Source organism: Oncorhynchus gorbuscha, unplaced genomic scaffold (assembly GCF_021184085.1).
Source record: "Oncorhynchus gorbuscha isolate QuinsamMale2020 ecotype Even-year unplaced genomic scaffold, OgorEven_v1.0 Un_scaffold_2021, whole genome shotgun sequence".
NCBI classification, from domain to species: Eukaryota; Metazoa; Chordata; class Actinopteri; order Salmoniformes; family Salmonidae; genus Oncorhynchus; species Oncorhynchus gorbuscha.
The window spans coordinates 20,841-39,177 of record NW_025746636.1 but is presented as its reverse complement, the minus strand read 5'-3'; the positions used below and the strand labels follow the sequence as shown (position 1 = coordinate 39,177).

The 18,337-nt window shown below is 49.2% G+C and overlaps 1 protein-coding gene across 1 annotated transcript; it reads right to left on the bottom strand.

The window, feature by feature from the left end:
- Positions 1–238: 238 nt before the first annotated feature.
- On the bottom strand, positions 239–6,824 carry LOC124024831 (ataxin-1-like). The gene is made up of 5 exons (XM_046338595.1): positions 6,109–6,824; positions 3,071–3,352; positions 2,000–2,927; positions 1,591–1,907; positions 239–1,370 (listed from the first exon to the last, which is right to left on the bottom strand). Exons 1-5 carry the CDS (start codon positions 6,739–6,741, stop codon positions 576–578), a joined length of 2,955 nt encoding a protein of 984 aa, XP_046194551.1. The 5' UTR covers positions 6,742–6,824; the 3' UTR covers positions 239–575.
- Positions 6,825–18,337: the final 11,513 nt, after the last annotated feature.

Below are 18,337 nucleotides of genomic sequence, written 5' to 3'. Positions count from 1 at the left end.
ACATGCATAATTCACTTTATAGGTCAATATAGAGGACAGATCTCATGGTTTAGTAAATTCAAGCCTTTCCAGGTCAACCATCTGCTAGCTACAGTATCCACTACTGTGTTCTGGACTGTCCCAGTTCTGGTTCTGAAGAGAGAGACTGGCCACCCAGACAGTGGGCCACTCACTGTGCCTCCCCCAGACAGTGGGCCAGTGGGCCAGGCAGTGGGCCACTCACTGTGTTCTGGAGAGAGACTGGCCTCCCAGGCAGTGGGCCACTCACTGTGTTCTGGAGAGAGACTGGCCTCCCAGACAGTGGGCCACTCACTGTGTTCTGAAGAGAGAGACTGGCCACCCAGACAGTGGGCCACTCACTGTGTTCTGAAGAGAGAGACTGGCCACCCAGACAGTGGACCAAACACAGAGACAACAATGTTCCTTCCATAGAAATAGAATCATAAAACATGTATATACCAGGTAAATGAATCCTTTCCATTAATGTGGATAGATAGATTAAACCAAACAGCACTAACAACGTTACAAACATATAAAACTATGTTCCCTACCTCCTGTACAACACTCCAGCTCCTTCAACGACTAACATTTGACCTTCCTTCGATGGAGAATTTGACCTGCTGAGTTATAAAAGAGGGTTTTGGCAGAGTCAAAGGGGGTTCCTCGTCCGCCCTCTCTGTCTGATCTCTCTCTGGAGCAGACCACCTCCTCTTACGACCCCAGGGTTTTTCTTTGTCTGCCTCACCCACTTCTGTCTTGAGGGGCGGAGGGAGCATGGGGCTATTCTGTTCTCTCTCTCTCGTCTCTCCATTGTCTCTCCCTATCATCTCTCCATTCCCTGAGACAGCCTGCAGGTCCGAGGTGCTCCTGGGTCCAACTCCAGTTCCGTAGACCCCTGGTCCAGATCCGGGTCTCAGTCCAGATCCTGTCACCTGGTCCACACAGCGGGGGACGTCCCTGTCCTCCTTATTCAACCTGTCTGTTTTGGCCACTTGCACCAGGAAGACACTGTTGCTGCCTGCAGCATTCAAACTGTTCCTAAAGTCCTTGTCCATACTCTGACCGTCTCTCTGACCATTACTCTGGCTATTCCCCTGACTGTTCCCCTGGCGGTTAGACCCCTGTGTAATGTCCCCAGTGTTGTGGCTGTGCCTCAGCTTGACCTCGTGACCCTGGCTGTTGTGGTTCCTCCCAGACACAGAGCCACCGCCACCCCTCAGGCTCCTGAGGGTCAGGGAGACACACACGTCCCCAACACACAGCTTGGCACAGCTCAGCTCCAACAGCTGAGTGGTCCGGCCAGGGCAGCAGGACGACCAGCCCTGGCCGAACACAAAGAACGGGTACTCTAACAGCACCTCCACACACACCTGCAGAGGAATACAACACACAAAGGATACACAATAAACTGTCATTGGCATAAACATTGACATTAGGATGGGGTTATGGTAGCCTGGTCTCAGATCTGTTTGTGCTCTTTTCAACACCACTGCGGTGAGAGAATGAGTGACAAGGCGTTGGCATGGTAGTACAAACAGACTGGCACTGAGTCTAGGGGAATGGAGACAACAACAAGCATCGCAAGCTTACCTGTGCTTTGTGTTCCCCGACACCGAACTGTATGATGACAGCGTTGGGTGTCTGGCCCGTGTCGATGCGTTCCACTGTGCTGGAGTCAATCTTCAGCTCACTGCTGATCTCAGCACTCTGGATAAAGTCCTCCGTCTTCAGGTCCTCCACTCGCTTCAGCTCCCCATCCGCCAGCTGGATGATGGAGCCACGCATGAAGAACGGAGGGAGCGTGGTTGGAGAGGAGGAGAGAGAGGGGGAGGCCTGGACAGGGGCTGGAGCAGGGGAGGGGGAAGAGGAGAGAGTGGGGGTGGCCTGGACAGGAGCTGGAGCTAGGGCTGGGGCAGGGGAGGGGGAAGAGGAGAGAGTGGGGGTGGCCTGGACAGGAGCTGGAGCTAGGGCTGGGGCAGGGGAGGGGGGGAAGAGGAGAGAGTGGGGGTGGCCTGGACAGGGGCTGGAGCTAGGGCTGGGGCAGGGGAGGCGGAAGAGGAGAGAGTGGGGATGGCCTGGACAGGAGCTGGAGCTAGGGCTGGGGCAGGGGAGGGGGACGCCACCACATTAGCAGGTGTGTTAGACGGGATTTGGATGTGTTGGATGGGTAGTACATGGGCCTGGAGTACAGCAGGGGACTGGTGGTGGCCGTCCGACCCCAGCATCTCACACTTGGACAGGGACGTGGTGAGGTAGGTGTGGCGGGGGAGGGATGCGGTTGATGGGGCCAGCTGAGAGGCGGTGGTGCTGGCCGTCCTAGCAGTCACCGAGCAGGCAGCCTCGAGGTCAGTATTAGTGGTAACTCCATTAACGGATATCAGGAGAGACTGGAGGGACTGGCCGTCCGGGATGACCAGGTGCTGCGGCAGAGTGGCGTAGCTGACGCCATGCTGGTTACCTGCCCTGGCGATGTAGCCAATGATTGGTGCCTGGGTGGTGGAGTACAGGCTGTGAACATGCTCGTCAGAGTGGTGGGTGGTCTGGATAACCGTGTGAGGGACAGAAGAGACCTTCAGAGCCTCAGAGGAGTTGAGGGAGGTGAAAGAGGAGGTTCTGGAGACAGGTTTCCTTAGACAGATGCCTCCTCCCTCACTGTGTATTAGTGATGGGTGGACCTGAACAGTGTCCTGCTCAGCACCACTGGTAGGGTGGGGGTGGTGGTTGGGCTGGGCGTTTGCTACCAGCACCAGGGAGGTTTGTAGTCCTGTGGAATCCTGGGTAGTGTAGTCTGCGGGAATGAGGATGTGTCGAGCTTCATATCCATGGTGAACCTGCTGATTGTTCTGGTTAGAGTAGGAGGTTCCTTTGATGCCAGCACAGCTCTGTTTACCGAAACTCCTCTCCAGCTCTCCATTCAGCTGCACCACCTTCAAATCAAATCAATCATTATTTGCCATATCCACAGGATACAGTGTAGTCTACACTGTACAATGACATGCTTACCCACAAGCTCTCCTCGCAAACAGTTCAACATCTAAAAATATCTTAAATTTTAAAACGATGTAAATACCTTGGTGTGTCCGCCCTCAGCTTTGTTGACCCCTAACCCATCCGTATACTGGACCAGCACCTGGGAGGGGGCAAGGGTGAGGGTGTGGGGGAGGAGGCCCACCCCAGGGTGGGTGTGGAGCTGGAGAGGCTGGAGGTGGCCCTGGGTAGGGGAGGTGACAGTCAGAGGGCTACTGCTGTCCAGCTGGATGTACTGGTGGGTAGTGGTGAAGTGGGTCCCTCCAACGGACACAGCCAGGTCCGACGGCAGACCTATCTGGACCTGGTTCTGCTGGTCCCCAACCTTAACATAACATAACAGCCAGGTCAGACGGCAGACCTATCTGGACCTGGTTCTACTGGTCCCCAACCTTAACATAACAGAGTATTTCATTAATCGCCCCAAAGGAGATATGTGTTCGCACCAACCAAAACATAAAAAACACTAATAATTATACAGTGGGGCAAAAAAGTATTTAGTCAGCCACCAATTGTGCAAGTTCTCCCACTTAAAAAGATGAGAGAGGCCTGTAATTTTCATCATAGGTACACTTCAACTATGACAGACAAAATGAGAAAAAAAATCCAGAAAATCACATTGTAGGATTTTTAATTAATTTATTTGCAAATTATGGTGAAAAATAAGTATTTGGTCAATAGCAAAAGTTTATCTCAATACTTTGTTATATACTCTTTGTTGGGAATGACAGAGGTCAAATGTTTTCACACACTGTTGCTGGTATTTTGGCCCATTCATCCATGCAAATCTCCTCTAGAGCAGTGATGTTTTGGGGACTTTCAACTCCCTCAAGATTTTCTATGGGGTTGAGATCTGGAGACTGGCTAGGCCAGTCCTTGAAATTATTCTTACGAAGCCACTCCTTCATTGCCCGGGCGGTGTGTTTGGGATCATTGTCATGCTGAAAGACCCAGCCACTTTTCATCTTCAATGCCGTTGCTGATGGAAGGAGGTTTTCACTCAAAATCTCACGATACATGGCCCCATCCATTCTTTCCTTTACATGGATCAGTCGTCCTGGTCCCTTTGCAGAAAAACAGTCCCAAAGCATGATGTTTCCACCCCCATGCTTCACAGTAGGTATGGTGTTCTTTGGATGCAACTCAGCATTCTTTGTCCTCCAAACACGACAAGTTGAGTTTTTACCAAAAAGTTATATTTTGGTTTCATCTGACCATATGACATTCTCCCAATCTTCTTCTGGATCATCCAAATGCTCTCCAGCAAACTTCAGACAGGCCTGGACATGTACTGGCTTAAGCAGGGGGACACGTCTGGCACTGCAGGATTTGAGTCCCTGGCGGTGTAGTGTGTTACTGATGGTAGGCTTTGTTACTTTGGTCCCAGCTCTCTGCCGGTCATTCACTAGGTCCCCCCGTGTGGTTCTGGGATTTTTGCTCACCGTTCTGGTGATCATTTTGACCCCATGGGGTGAGATCTTGCGTGGAGCCCCAGATCGAGGGAGATTATCAGTGGTATTGTATGTCTTCCATTTCCTAATAATTGCTCCCACAGTTGATTTGTTCAAACCAAGCTGCTTACCTATTGCAGATTCAGTCTTCCCAGCCTGGTGCAGGTCTACAATTTTGTTTCTGGTGTCCTTTGACAGCTCTTTGGTCTTGGCCATATTGGAGTTTGGAGTGTGACTGTTTGAGGTTGTGGGCAGGTGTCTTTTATACTGATAACAAGTTCAAACAGGTGCCATTAATACAGGTAACGAGTGGAGGACAGAGGTGCCAAGGTCCTGGAGTGACCTAGCCAGTCTCCAGATCTCAACCCCATAGAAAATCTTTGGAGGGAGTTGAAAGTCGATGTTGCCAAGCAACAGCCCCAAAACATCACTGCTCTAGAGGAGATCTGCATGGAGGAATGGGCCAAAATACCAGCAACAGTGTGTGAAAACCTTGTGAAGACTTACAGAAAACGTTTGACCTCTGTCATTGCCAACAAAAGGTATATAACAAAGTATTGAGATAAACTTTTGTTATTGACCAAATACTTATTTTCCACCATAATTTGCAAATAAATTCATTAAAAATCCTACAATGTGATTTTCTGGATTTTTTTTCTTCTAATTTTGTCTGTCATAGTTGAAGTGTACCTATGATGAAAATTACAGGCCTCTCTCATCTTTTTAAGTGGGAGAACTTGCACAACTGGTGGCTGACTAAATACTTTTTTGCCCCACTGTATAATAATAATACTACTAATTAATTACATAATAAATACCAGTGCTGGGGAAGCTACTATGAAAGTTTATCAAGCTAATTACTTCACTCTGGAAGAAGTTATGCTATATTAAATCTAGCCTTAAGAAAATATAGTTTACTGAACCTTAAAGTTATCTTGAAAAAGTAGTTGACTACTTTAATGATGCATTATCATATTGAAATCTGAAATGTCATAGTCTAGAAATTGCAAAAACAGATCATAATCTAGTCTATTAAACACAGAAATTATGTTTTAAGTGAGAATTGGGCAGGTCTGACACAAATTGTCTTCCCATAATTTAGTTAAACTACCAGCAAAATACTGCAAAATGTAGTTAATATATAATAATAATATATGCCATTTAGCAGACGCTTTTATCCAAAGCGACTTACAGTCATGTGTGCATACATTCTACGTATGGGTGGTCCCGGGGATCGAACCCACTACCCTGGCGTTACAAGCGCCATGCTCTACCAACTGAGCTACATAAGGACCATTAACTTACTAGTTGAACTCCATGTAGTTCACTACTCCCCAACACCGATATACGGTGCCTTTGGAAAGTATTCAGACCCCTTGACTTTTTCCACAATGGATTAAATACATAAACAATCTGAACACAGTGAACATAATGACAAAGCAAAAACAGGTTTTTATACATTTTTGTAAATGTATAAAAATAAATGTAAAAAATACCTTATTGTGTGTAGATTGATGAGGGGGAAAAAAAACAATTGAATCCATTTTAGAATAAGGCTGCAACGTAACAAAATGTGGAAAAAGTCAAGGGGTCTGAATACTTTCCGAATGCATACACAATATACACACACCTTGGTGGCCTGGGAGATGAGGGCGGTGGTGTAGCAGTGGCCGTCCAGATGGTGGCGCTGTTGCCCTGTGGAGGCGGCTACACTGGTGGCAGTGGACTGGATGATCTGAGAGGAGATGTAGCCAGTGTACGGCCCCGAGCTAATGAACTGGAGGTTAGGGGCGAGCTGGGCGTACTGGATTGTCCCGCCCTGTTGGCTGAGCCCCACCCCAGTGGGGTAGATCGTGGAGAGAGAGGACAGGGGGAGAGCAGAAGGGGAGGGGGATGAAGAGGAGGACGAGGAGACATGAAACCTGGGGCTGGGAGTTTCTGTGGATCTGCAGCGTTCGCTGGCTACATTGGCCAGCCAAGCCAGGTTCTCTGTGTGTAAGGTAGTGTCTGCTGAGGCTGCAGCTGCTGCTGGTGACACCACAGGCCCCTGCTCCAGAGCTAGGATCTCAGCTGCTGCTGGTACCACCACAGGCCTCTGCTCCAGAGCCAGGATCTCAGCTGCTGCTGTTACCACCACAGGCCTCTGCTCCAGAGCCAGGATCTCAGCTGCTGCTGTTACCACCACAGGCCTCTGCTCCAGAGCCAGGATCTCACGCTTCTTTGGGGGTAGACAGCCGTGACTCCTCTCCTGGTTGGATTTCATGGTTGGTTTTCACTCTTTGTCTCTCAAGTAGGTTTTTTGAACCTACTGTTTCTCTCTCTCTTTGTCCCTATCTCTGTTTCTCTCTCTCTCTTTGTCCCTATCTCTGTTTCTCTCTCTCTTTTGTCCCTATCTCTGTTTCTCTCTCTCTTTGTCCCTATCTCTGTTTCTCTCTCTCTTTGTCCCTATCTCTGTTTCTCTCGCTCTTTGTCCCTATCTCTGTTTCTCTCTCTCTTTTTGTCCCTATCTCTGTTTCTCTCTCTCTTTTTGTCCCTATCTCTGTTTCTCTCTCTCTTTGTCCCTATCTCTGTTTCTCTCTCTCTTTGTCCCTATCTCTGTTTCTCTCTCTCTTTGTCCCTATCTCTGTTTCTCTCTCTCTTTGTCCCTATCTCTGTTTCTCTCTCTCTTTGTCCCTATCTCTGTTTCTCTCTCTCTTTGTCCCTATCTCTGTTTCTCTCTCTCTTTGTCCCTATCTCTGTTTCTCTCTCTCTTTGTCCCTATCTCTGTTTCTCTCTCAATTTCAATTCAATTTAAGGGCTTTATTGGCATGGGAAACATCTCTCTCTCTCAGTGTTGTCGTGGGCTCTATCAGGTCTCTTTCAGGTCTTCACTGTGTGACTGTGTGTCCTGGACTCAGTAGTCTAGAGAGGGCAGAGTGACACCCGCCAGGCGACAGAGAGGACGACTCCATGGACTTCATGAGGAATCATCTCTGACCAACCACCAGCCTCCACAACGTCCGCCAGCTGTAAATCTGGAGACAGAGGAAGAAACACAATTGTTATGTTCTAGCATGTAGAAACAACAGAGAAGAATGATGACTGTACATTTCCAACATGCTTACTCTCTGTGCATGACACACGTCAAAGGATATATGCAATCATCACATTCCATGTTTTAACATGCGCCCCTGCAGGCATGAGATGCGGGTGAGTAGAGAGTGAGAAAGAGGACATGTAACAGGCTTGGTTTGAAGCGTGAACATCATGGTATGAGTTTAGGCTATTACTGGCATCAGAACTTTACTTAAATAAAGAATATTTTCAGGAACAAAACAATAACATTATTAACCGATTCTCAAGATTTGAAAATAACAGTTCTGTTCCGGAACACCAGAGATCTCTTTAGTTGCTGGTTCTATTTCTGTTACTGGAAATTTTGTTGTTTTTTTCCCCCGTTTTTGGTTGTGTTTCCTGAACCGGTACCAACCCCTGCTTCAATGACTGAGTGGAAAAAGGTAGGTGTGAAAATCAAGCCAGACACCAGATCCAATGACATCCTGGTTGTTGTTGTTCTGTGTGTATTTATATCACATTTTTTTACCCCTTTTTCTCCCCAATATCCTGGTTTCCAATTGGTAGTTACAGTCTTGTCTCATCGCTGCAACTCCCGTACGGACTCGGGAGAGACGAAGGTCGAGAGCCATGCATCCTCCGAAACACAACCCAACCAAGCCGCACTGCTTCTTGACACAATGCCCACTTAACCCGGAAGCCAGACGCACCAATGTGTCGGAGGAAACACCTTACACCTGGAGACCGTGTCAGCGTGCAATGCGCCCGACCCTCCACAGGTGTCGCTAGTGCGCGATGGGACAAGGACATCCCTGCCGGCCAAACCCTCCCCTAACCCGGACGACGCTGGGCCAATTGTGCCCCCCCCCATGGGTCTCCCGGTCGCGGCCGACTGCGACAGAGCCTGGGCTCGAACCCAGAATCTCTAGTGGCACAGCTAGTGATGCAGTACCTTAGACCACTGTGCCACTCGGGAGGCCTGTATGTGTGTATTTATGTATGTGCGTGTGCGTGAGTGTGTGTCCATACATTTCACCCAAGTCACTCCGCATTGAAATGATAATTTGACAATCACATCATGATGTTCTATGAAGTCACGTTGTATTGTGTATATTACCCCCTGCCTCACGTCATCACATCATCTACACATTCAACAATAAACATACAGGCAACCGGACTGAAGACCTCAGTGAACCTCCATGTGTGCCTGATAAAGCCTGCTAGATGTACCATTCTATATCTATAACAGAACAGCCTGATAAAGCCTGCTAGATGTACCATTCTATATCTATAACAGAACAGCCTGATAAAGCCTGCTAGATGTACCATTCTATATCTATAACAGAACAGCCTGATAAAGCCTGCTAGATGTACCATTCTATATCTATAACAGAACAGCCTGATAAAGCCTGCTAGATGTACCATTCTATATCTATAACAGAACAGCCTGATAAAGCCTGCTAGATGTACCATTCTATATCTATAACAGAACAGCCTGATAAAGCCTGCTAGATGTACCATTCTATATATATAACAGAACAGCCTGATACAGCCTGCTAGATGTACCATTCTATATCTATAACAGAACAGCCTGATAAAGCCTGCTAGATGTACCATTCTATATCTATAACAGAACAGCCTGATAAAGAAAGGGAAAAAGGGAGAAGGAGAGGAGATAAACAGAGAGGCAGGAAGAAAGGGAGAAGGAGAGGAGATAAACAGAGAGGCAGGAAGAAAGGGAGAAGGAGAGGAGATAAACAAGAAAGAAAGGAGAAGGAGAGGAGATAAACAGAGAGTCAGGAAGAAAGGGAGAAGGAGAGGAGATAAACAGAGAGGCAGGAAGAAAGGGAGAAGGAGAGGAGATAAACAGAGAGGCAGGAAGAAAGGGAAAGAGAGGAGATAAACAGAGAGGCAGGAAGAAAGGGAGAAGGAGAGGAGATAAACAGAGAGGCAGGAAGAAAGGGAGAAGGAGAGGAGATAAACAGAGAGGCAGGAAGAAAGGGAGAAGGAGAGGAGATAAACAGAGAGGCAGGAAGAAAGGGAGAAGGAGAGGAGATAAACAGAGAGGCAGGAAGAAAGGGAGAAGGAGAGGAGATAAACAGAGAGGCAGGAAGAAAGGGAAGAGAGGAGATAAACAGAGAGGCAGGAAGACAGAAAGCATGATGGCAGGCAGGGAGGGAGAAATAGATAAACAGAAAGACAACACATGATGGCAGGCAGGGAGGGAGAGATGCAGCGAAAAACATGGAGTGACAGAGAAAGAGGGAGGGGAAAAAGAGAGAGAAAAACAAAGCGAGAGGGAGGGAGAGAGGAAAAACAGAAAGTGGCAGAGGATGGGAGAAGGAGAGAGAAAGAGAGAGAAGGAGAGAGAGAGAGGGGAGAGAAAGAGAGAGAGAGAGAGAGAGAGAGAGAGAGAGAGAGAGAGAGAGAGAGAGAGAGAGGAGAGAAAGAGAGAGAGAGGGGAGAGAAAGAGAGAGGGGAGAGAGAGAGCTGCTTTTCCTGACCCACATTAAGCAGTGCCTGTAGCATCAGAGCACCATATCGCCTCCACTTCATGCAGACATTGTCGATTAGCTCCACACAGACACACACACGCTACGACACTGCTACAGCACAACCCCATCACCATGGCAATCCCATGATAACACCACGAGGACAACACCACGACAACCCGAACCTTGACAATGAACACTGCGGTAACACAAAAACAATCTCTGAGGCATGGTTACAGGAGAGTCACAACACGGAGACACCATGTCCCACTTTCCACTGGTGCAAAAAGTCACCTGTTTACAGTCACACACACACACACACACACACACACACACACACACACACACACACACACACACACACACACACACACACACACACACACACACACACACACACACACACACACACACACACACACACACACACTGCCCCACAACGCTAAAGACAACCAGAGGATCCCAGCACCCTTGGACAACTGTCCTGTGCTCAGCTATATGGAGAGTCTCTCCTCACATGCCCCAGAGGCAGCAGACACGACCTGAATGGGAACAAGCATTGTTCCATTCACTACCACTCACTCACCTCACCTCACCTCAACTCACCTACCTCACCTCACCTCAACTCAACTCACCTACCTCACCTCACCTCACCTCGCCTACTTCACGTCACCTCACCTCACCTACCTCACCTCACTTCAACTCACCTCACCTACCTCACCTCACTTCAACTCACCTCACCTACTTCACCTCACCTCGCCTACTTCACCTCACCTACCTCACCTCACCTACCTCACCTACCACACCTCACTTCAACTCACCTCAATTCACCTACCTCACCTCACTTCAACTCACCTCACCTACCTCATTTACCTCACCTCACCTCACCTCAATTCACCTACCTCACCTCACTTCAACTCAACTCACCTACCTCACCTCACCTCACCTCAATTCACCTACCTCACCTCACCTACCTCACCTCACCTCGCCTACTTCACGTCACCTACCTCACCTCACCTACTTCACCTCACCTACCTCACCTCACCTACTTCACCTCACCTACCTCACCTCACCTCACCTACCTCACCTCAACTCAGCTCAACTCACCTACCTCACCTCACCTACTTCACCTCACCTACTTCACATCACCTACCTCACCTCACCTACATCACCTCACCTACCTCACCTCACCTACCTCATCTCATCTCAACTCACCTACCTCACCTCACCTCACCTCAACTCACTCACGACCAATGACTGGCTATGTCCTAAATCTGGGTTTGGTGGATGCCAGGACAACACTACCTGCTCCAAGTTTGGTGGAGGAGGAATAATGGTCTGGGGCTGTTTTTCATGGTTTGTGCCCTTTAGTTCCAATGAAGGGAAATCTTAACACTACAGCAGACAATGACTTTCCAGACGATTCTGTGCTTCCAACTTTGTGGCAACAGTTTGGGGAAGGCCCTTTCCTGTTTCAGCATGACAATGCCCCTGTGCACAAAGCGAGGTCTGTACAGAAATGGTTTGTCATGATCAGTGTGGAAAAGTTTGACTGGCCTGCACAAAGACCTGACCTGTACCCTATTGATCACCTTTGGGATGAATTGGAACGTTGACTACGAGCCAGGCCTAATCGTCTAACATCAGTGCCTGACCTCACTAATGCTCTTGTGGCTGAATAGAAGCAAGCTCCTGCAGTAATGTTCCAACATCTAGTGGAAAGCCTTCCCAGAAGACAGGAGGCTGTCATAGCAGCAAAGGGGGGACCAACTCCATATTAATGCCCATGATTTTGGAAGGAGATGTTTGAAGAGCAGGTGTCCACATACTTTTGGCCATGTAGTGTATCTGTATGATGGCATTTGGGATGCAGGCACTCACTGACATGGATAGCAAGCAGCACAGAAACCAAGGAGGAAACCGTCTCCATTTCCCACAGTTATTATTATAACCTTGAGACCAACAAACACACGGCCAGTAAGATAACACTGATGAGAACACTCATGTACTAAACTCACAGTCCACAAATACAGGAAGCTCTTTGGGTCCTTTGGCTAGGCAGACCTGGAGAGGGACGGGTTGCATCCCGTATGGCACCCTATTCCCTATATAGTGCACTTGACCTTATGGGCCATGGTCACATTATGTACATTATTCCCAGAAATTAGCTTTGACAACATGTTGCCTTGCTGTGTTTCTGTCACCTGACTCTATTGTTGTCACAGAGACTACACTACATATGACTGACTGAATGACTGGCTGGCTGGCTGGCTGACTACCTGACTGACTGACTGACTGGCTGACTGAATGGATGACTGACTGGCTTACTGACTGACTGATTGACTGGCTGGCTGGCTGACTGACTAACTGACTGATAGACTGGCTAGCTGTCTGACTGGCTGAATGACTGACTGGCTGAATGACTGATTGACTGGCTGGCTGGCTGACTGACTAACTGACTGATAGACTGGCTGGCTGAATGACTGAATTAATGAATGACTGGCTGGCTGAATTAATGAATGACTGGCTGGCTGTCTGAATGACTGGGCTGGCTGACTGCTGGCTGAATGACTGACTGGTTGATTGACTGACTGATTGACTGACTGGTTGACTGGCTGAATGATTGGCTGACTGAATGACTGACTGGCTGAATTGACTGACTGATTAATGAATGACTGGCTGGCTGGCTGACTGACTGGTTGACTGGCTGAATGATTGGCTGACTGATTGACTGGCTGAATGACTGGTTGACTGGCTGAATGATTGGCTGACTGGCTGAATGACTGAACTGAATGACAGGCTGACTGACTGGTTGACTAGCTGAATGATTGGCTGAATGACTGACTGGTTGACTGACTGGTTGACTGAATGACAGGCTGACTGACAATGACTAACTGATTGACTGACTGGCTGAATGACTGACTGGTTGACTGAATGACAGGCTGACTGACAATGACTAACTGACTGTCTACACTCTCCATCAGATATTATCTTTCCCCCACAAATCTCCTATAAATGTACCAAACACAAGGTTAACCATCTGTGTGAGTCTATTGAGCTACTATCTTTAATGCTCCAAATAAACCCTTCCATTCCCTGACTGACTCTCCCTTTAACAGGAGGACCAGGAGTGTAAAGGAGATTCTAATGCTGTGTTCGTCACCAAGTGGGAGGTGGGAATTTACAAAGTTGGATGCATTCACATACTTTAAACAAATTTAAAGTAACGCCGATTGGCTAATGACCAACAAGCTGCGAAAACCATAAACTAAAAGTACAGCTATCGTGCTTATAAACAAATTATAGTGTTAAAAAAAACAACATATTAACAGATTGATTTTTATTTTAAAAAGTTTTGTTGTTGCAGTTAAATACCCAAAATGCTGTTATGAAGGTCATTTCCTTGGTAGGTGATGTCAGAGGTCAGCATGTGGGTGAAGTGGCAGCTCAGGATGACAGATGAGTTTTACACTAGTAATTACCGGTTAGAGGGTCGGTCCACTGGAGTTTTCCCAGTCGTATGTGGTAAATTCCCATTTAGTTATGAACGCAGTATTAGCGTGAGAGAGAAAGAGAGAGAGAGAGAGAGAGAGAGAGAGAGAGAGAGAGAGAGAGAGAGCTGTGGCTAGCTGGCTGTTTGTCTTCTTTTCACAATGACTCCAGGGTCCTGCATCGCTCATCTCCTCACTAAGCTCACACAATGTTAGACGACAGACAGACGCAGACAGACGCAGACAGAGAGGCGGAGACAAACAGAGAGGTCAGGGATTCCCGTGTAAACAAGCAAACACCTCTCTCTACAAAACCTGTATGACTTGGCTCTTTTGTAAATATATTTACCGTAAAGCGAACCAAAGCCAACCAGATGCAGTGTACTGTTCTGTAGCCTCTAGGGGCATTACTGGATGACAGTGTACTGTTCTGTAGCCTCTAGGGGCATTACTGGATGACAGTGTACTGTTCTGTAGCCTCTAGGGGCATTACTGGATGACAGTGTACTGTTCTGTAGCCTCTAGGGGCATTACTGGATGACAGTGTACTGTTCTGTAGCCTCTAGGGGCATTACTGGATGACAGTGTACTGTTCTGTAGCCTCTAGGGGCATTACTGGATGACAGTGTACTGTTCTGTAGCCTCTAGGGGCATTACTGGATGAGGGAATGACAGTGGTGATGAACACATGAGTGGAGAGGACCAGGGTCCAAAATACTATCCCACAAATCAAGAAGAAACCAGAAGAAACACTGCCTTTGCCGAGGGAGAGGGGAAAAGCTTACCAGGCTGTACACAGCCACAGCTGGCAGAGCATTGTCAGGCTTCCTCTTGCCTGTGTAGCTTCTACACTACGTATTCCTATAGGGAAATCCTCTTTCTCTACGTCTCCTTTGTGCAGGTCTATTTTTCAGAGCCAGCCCTGTTTTCCTCCAGGCTCCAGGTAGGGTCCGTCCGGGAGAGCGGGTGAACATGTACACCCAGCCGTAAGGCTCTGTGATGAGCCAGCGATAGAGGAAGTCCCCTGGTTGAAGAATCACATGAAGTCCTGCGTGCAAAGCTGCTCCAACGTGTGTTATGCAAGGAAGTCAGACCTCTCTCTCTCTGTCTCTCCCATTCTCTCTCTCTCTCATTCTGTCTGTCTCTCTCTCTCTCTCTCTCTCTCTCCCACGCTCCCTCCCTCCTTTTCTCCCAGTACTCCAGTAACATAGCTCCTCCCACAGCCAGCCGCATCAGATATTCATTCAAAAACACATTCTACTTGGCTGAGCGCCCAGACTACGCTCACACACAGAGAAGGGAGGAGGTAGAGAGAGGGGGAGGAGGCAGAGAGAGAAGGGAGGAAGAGAGGGAGGAGGCAGAGAGAGAAGGGAGTAGGTAGAGAGAGGGGGAGGAGGCAGAGAGAGAAGGGAGGAAGAGAGGGAGAGAGGGAGGAGGCAGAGAGAGAAGGGAGGAAGAGAGGGAGGAAGCAGAGAGAGAAGGGAGGAGGCAGAGAGAGAAGGGAGGAAGAGAGGGAGGAGGCAGAGAGAGAAGGGAAGAAGAGAGGGAGGAGGCAGAGAGAGAAGGGAGGAAGAGAGGGAGGAGGCAGAGAGAGAAGGGAGAGAGAGGGGAGGAGGCAGAGAGAGAAGGGAGGAAGAGAGGGAGGAGGCAGAGAGAGAAGGGAGGAGGGAGAGAGAGGGGAGGAGGCAGAGAAGGGAGGAAGAGAAGGAGAGAGGTAGGAGACAGAGAGAGAAGGGAGGCAGAGAGAGAAGGGAGGAAGAGGGAGGGAGGCAGAGAGAGAAGGGAGGAGGGAGAGAGGGGGGAGGAGGCAGAGAGAGAAGGGAGGGAGAGAGGGAGGAGACAGAGAGAGAGAAGGGAGGAAGAGAGGAAGAGAGGGAGGAGGCAGAGAGAGAAGGGAGGAAGAGACGGAGGAGACAGAGAGAGAAGGGAGGAGGCAGAGAGAGACGGGAGGAGGCAGCGAGAGAAGGGAGGCAGAGAGAGAAGGGAGGCAGAGAGAGAAGGGAGGAAGAGAGGGAGGAGGCAGAGAGAGAAGGGAGGAGGGAGAGAGAGGGGGAGGAGGCAGAGAGAGAAGGGAGGAAGAGAAGGAGAGAGGTAGGAGACAGAGAGAGAAGGGAGGCAGAGAGAGAAGGGAGGAAGAGGGAGGAGGCAGAGAGAGAAGGGAGGAGGGAGAGAGAGGGGGAGGAGGCAGAGAGAGAAGGGAGGAGGGAGAGAGAGGGGGAGGAGGCAGAGAGAGAAGGGAGGGAGAGAGGGAGGAGACAGAGAGAGAAGGGAGGAAGAGAGGAAGAGAGGAAGAGAGGAGAGAGGGAGGAGACAGAGAGAGAAGGGAGGAAGAGAGGGAGGAGAGAGAGAGAAGGGAGGAAGAGAGGGGGGAGACAGAGAAGGGAGGAAGATAGGGAGGAGACAGAGAGAGAAGGGAGGGAGAGAGGGAGAGAGGGAGGAGACAGAGAGAGAAGGGAGGAAGAGAGGGAGGAGGGGATAAAAGAGGGATGGGTGGAAGATAGAAAGTAAGTGAATAGCTTGTACAGACAGATACACACACACACACACCCGCACCAGACTACGCTCACACACGAAGGAGGGAGGAGGGAGAGGGCATCTCTCCCCAGACCTCCCCTAGCTCTACCCCAGACCTCCCCTAGCTCTCCCCCAGACCTTCCCTAGCTCTCCCCCAGACCTCCCCTAGCTCTCCCCCAGACCTCCCCTAGCTCTCCCCCAGACCTCCCCTAGCTCTACCCCAGATAATAGAATTTAATCCCCCAAACTTTGTTGATACCTCTCTGGCCTTAAGTGGCATGAATGGGTTGTGTCCTAAATAAAACCCTGTAGGGCGGGCTTCCGGTCAAATGGAACGCACTACATAGGGAATAGGATGCCATTCGGGACGCTTTCAGGTATCTCACATTTAGGTATTCAACTCACCTTAACTGTGTAAAACTGTGATATTTGTCTTCTCGACGTTGAGAACAGATGTGAGATCAGATCAGTCGCTCCAAAGTGACCAGTTTCCTCAAAGGAAATACCGCGTGGTGTCTTCTCCTTAACCTTTAAAGTTCAAACAGCATTGAGACATGAGAAGCAGAGATGATTTAAGTACTACATTCCTGAAATACTATAGAATAAAACCTGTTATTATATAGGAACTTGCCATGCACCACACTGTCTGTCCTGTCTGAATACTCCCAGCAGGACATTACCTTTAACTCTCCTCTTAACTGTCTACTCCCAGCAGGACAGCACCTTTAATTCTCCCTAAACCCAGTTGTAGACATGTCCGGACATGTAGCACAGATTCAGAAACACAGGGGGCAGGCAGGGTGACTCACACATAAATCACAGGAGGCTGCTGAGTGAAGGAAGGCTCATAATAATGGCTGGAACGGAACTAATGGAATGTTTGATGCATTTGATACCATTCCATTAATTCCGCTCCAGCCATTACCATGAGCCCACCCTCCCCAATTAAGGTGCCACCAACCTCCTGTGATGCAAATACATGTAGTAGAGCTAACTGGAGTGTGGTTGGTGGTTGTCCCCATTGGTGGCCCTAGTTAGTAGTAGTTAAACACAATAATGACCCCTTAGTTAATTCAGGAAATGTTCAACTGAGCCTGCAATATTTCATCAAACCTGCTCAGAGTGAACTACTCCATGTGACACCACAGAGGAAGAGGAAGTCAGCTCCTATGTCATGTGACCAGGGTTTTAGAGTTTCTACACATAAGCCCCAAGGACAAGACAACCTTGATTGTATAGATTTATTGACATTAAATGACAGAATGTATCCAAAGCAACTGCATTGTGGGTCGGGAACCATAGGAGAAACAGCATATCAATATCCATCTTTATGGCTATGGACTAATAAGAAAGCATTGAGAAACAGTATTATTATCATTCAAGGTTATATATCAACACTTCATGTTAATTATGCAGCTTGTGTGTCTTCAACAGACCTGGGTTCAAATACTATTTGAAATCATTTCAAATACTTAATCTTAATTGATTGAGCTTGCATGGCTAAATGCAGTGTTTCCCAACCCTGGTCCTCCAGTACCCCCAACCCTGGTCCTCCAGTACCCCCAACCCTGGTCCTCCAGTACCCCCAACCCCTGGTCCTCCAGTACCCCCAACCCTGGTCCTCCAGTCCCCCAACCCTGGTCCTCCAGTACCCCCAACCCTGGTCCTCCAGTACCCCCAACCCTGGTCCTCCAGTACCCCCAACCCTGGTCTTCCAGTACCCCCAACCCTGGTCTTCCAGTACCCCCAACCCTGGTCTTCCAGTACCCCCAACCCTGGTCCTCCAGTACCCCCAACCCTGGTCCTCCAGTACCCCCAACCCTGGTCTTCCAGTACCCCCAACCCTGGTCCTCCAGTACCCCCAACCCTGGTCTTCCAGTACCCCCAACCCTGGTCCTCCAGTACACCTAACAGCCCAACCCTGGTCTTCCAGTACCCCAAACCCTGGTCTTCCAGTACCCCCAACCCTGGTCTTCCAGTACCCCCAACCCTGGTCTTCCAGTACCCCCAACCCTGGTCTTCCAGTACCCCCAACCCTGGTCCTCCAGTACCCCCAACCCTGGTCCTCCAGTACCCCCAACCCTGGTCCTCCAGTACCCCCAACCCTGGTCCTCCAGTACCCCCAACAGCCCAACCCTGGTCCTCCAGTACCCCCAACAGCCCAACCCTGGTCCTCCAGTACCCCCAACAGCCCAACCCTGGTCCTCCAGTACCCCCAACAGCCCAACCCTGGTCCTCCAGTACCCCCAACAGCCCAACCCTGGTCCTCCAGTACCCCCAACAGCCCAACCCTGGTCCTCCAGTACCC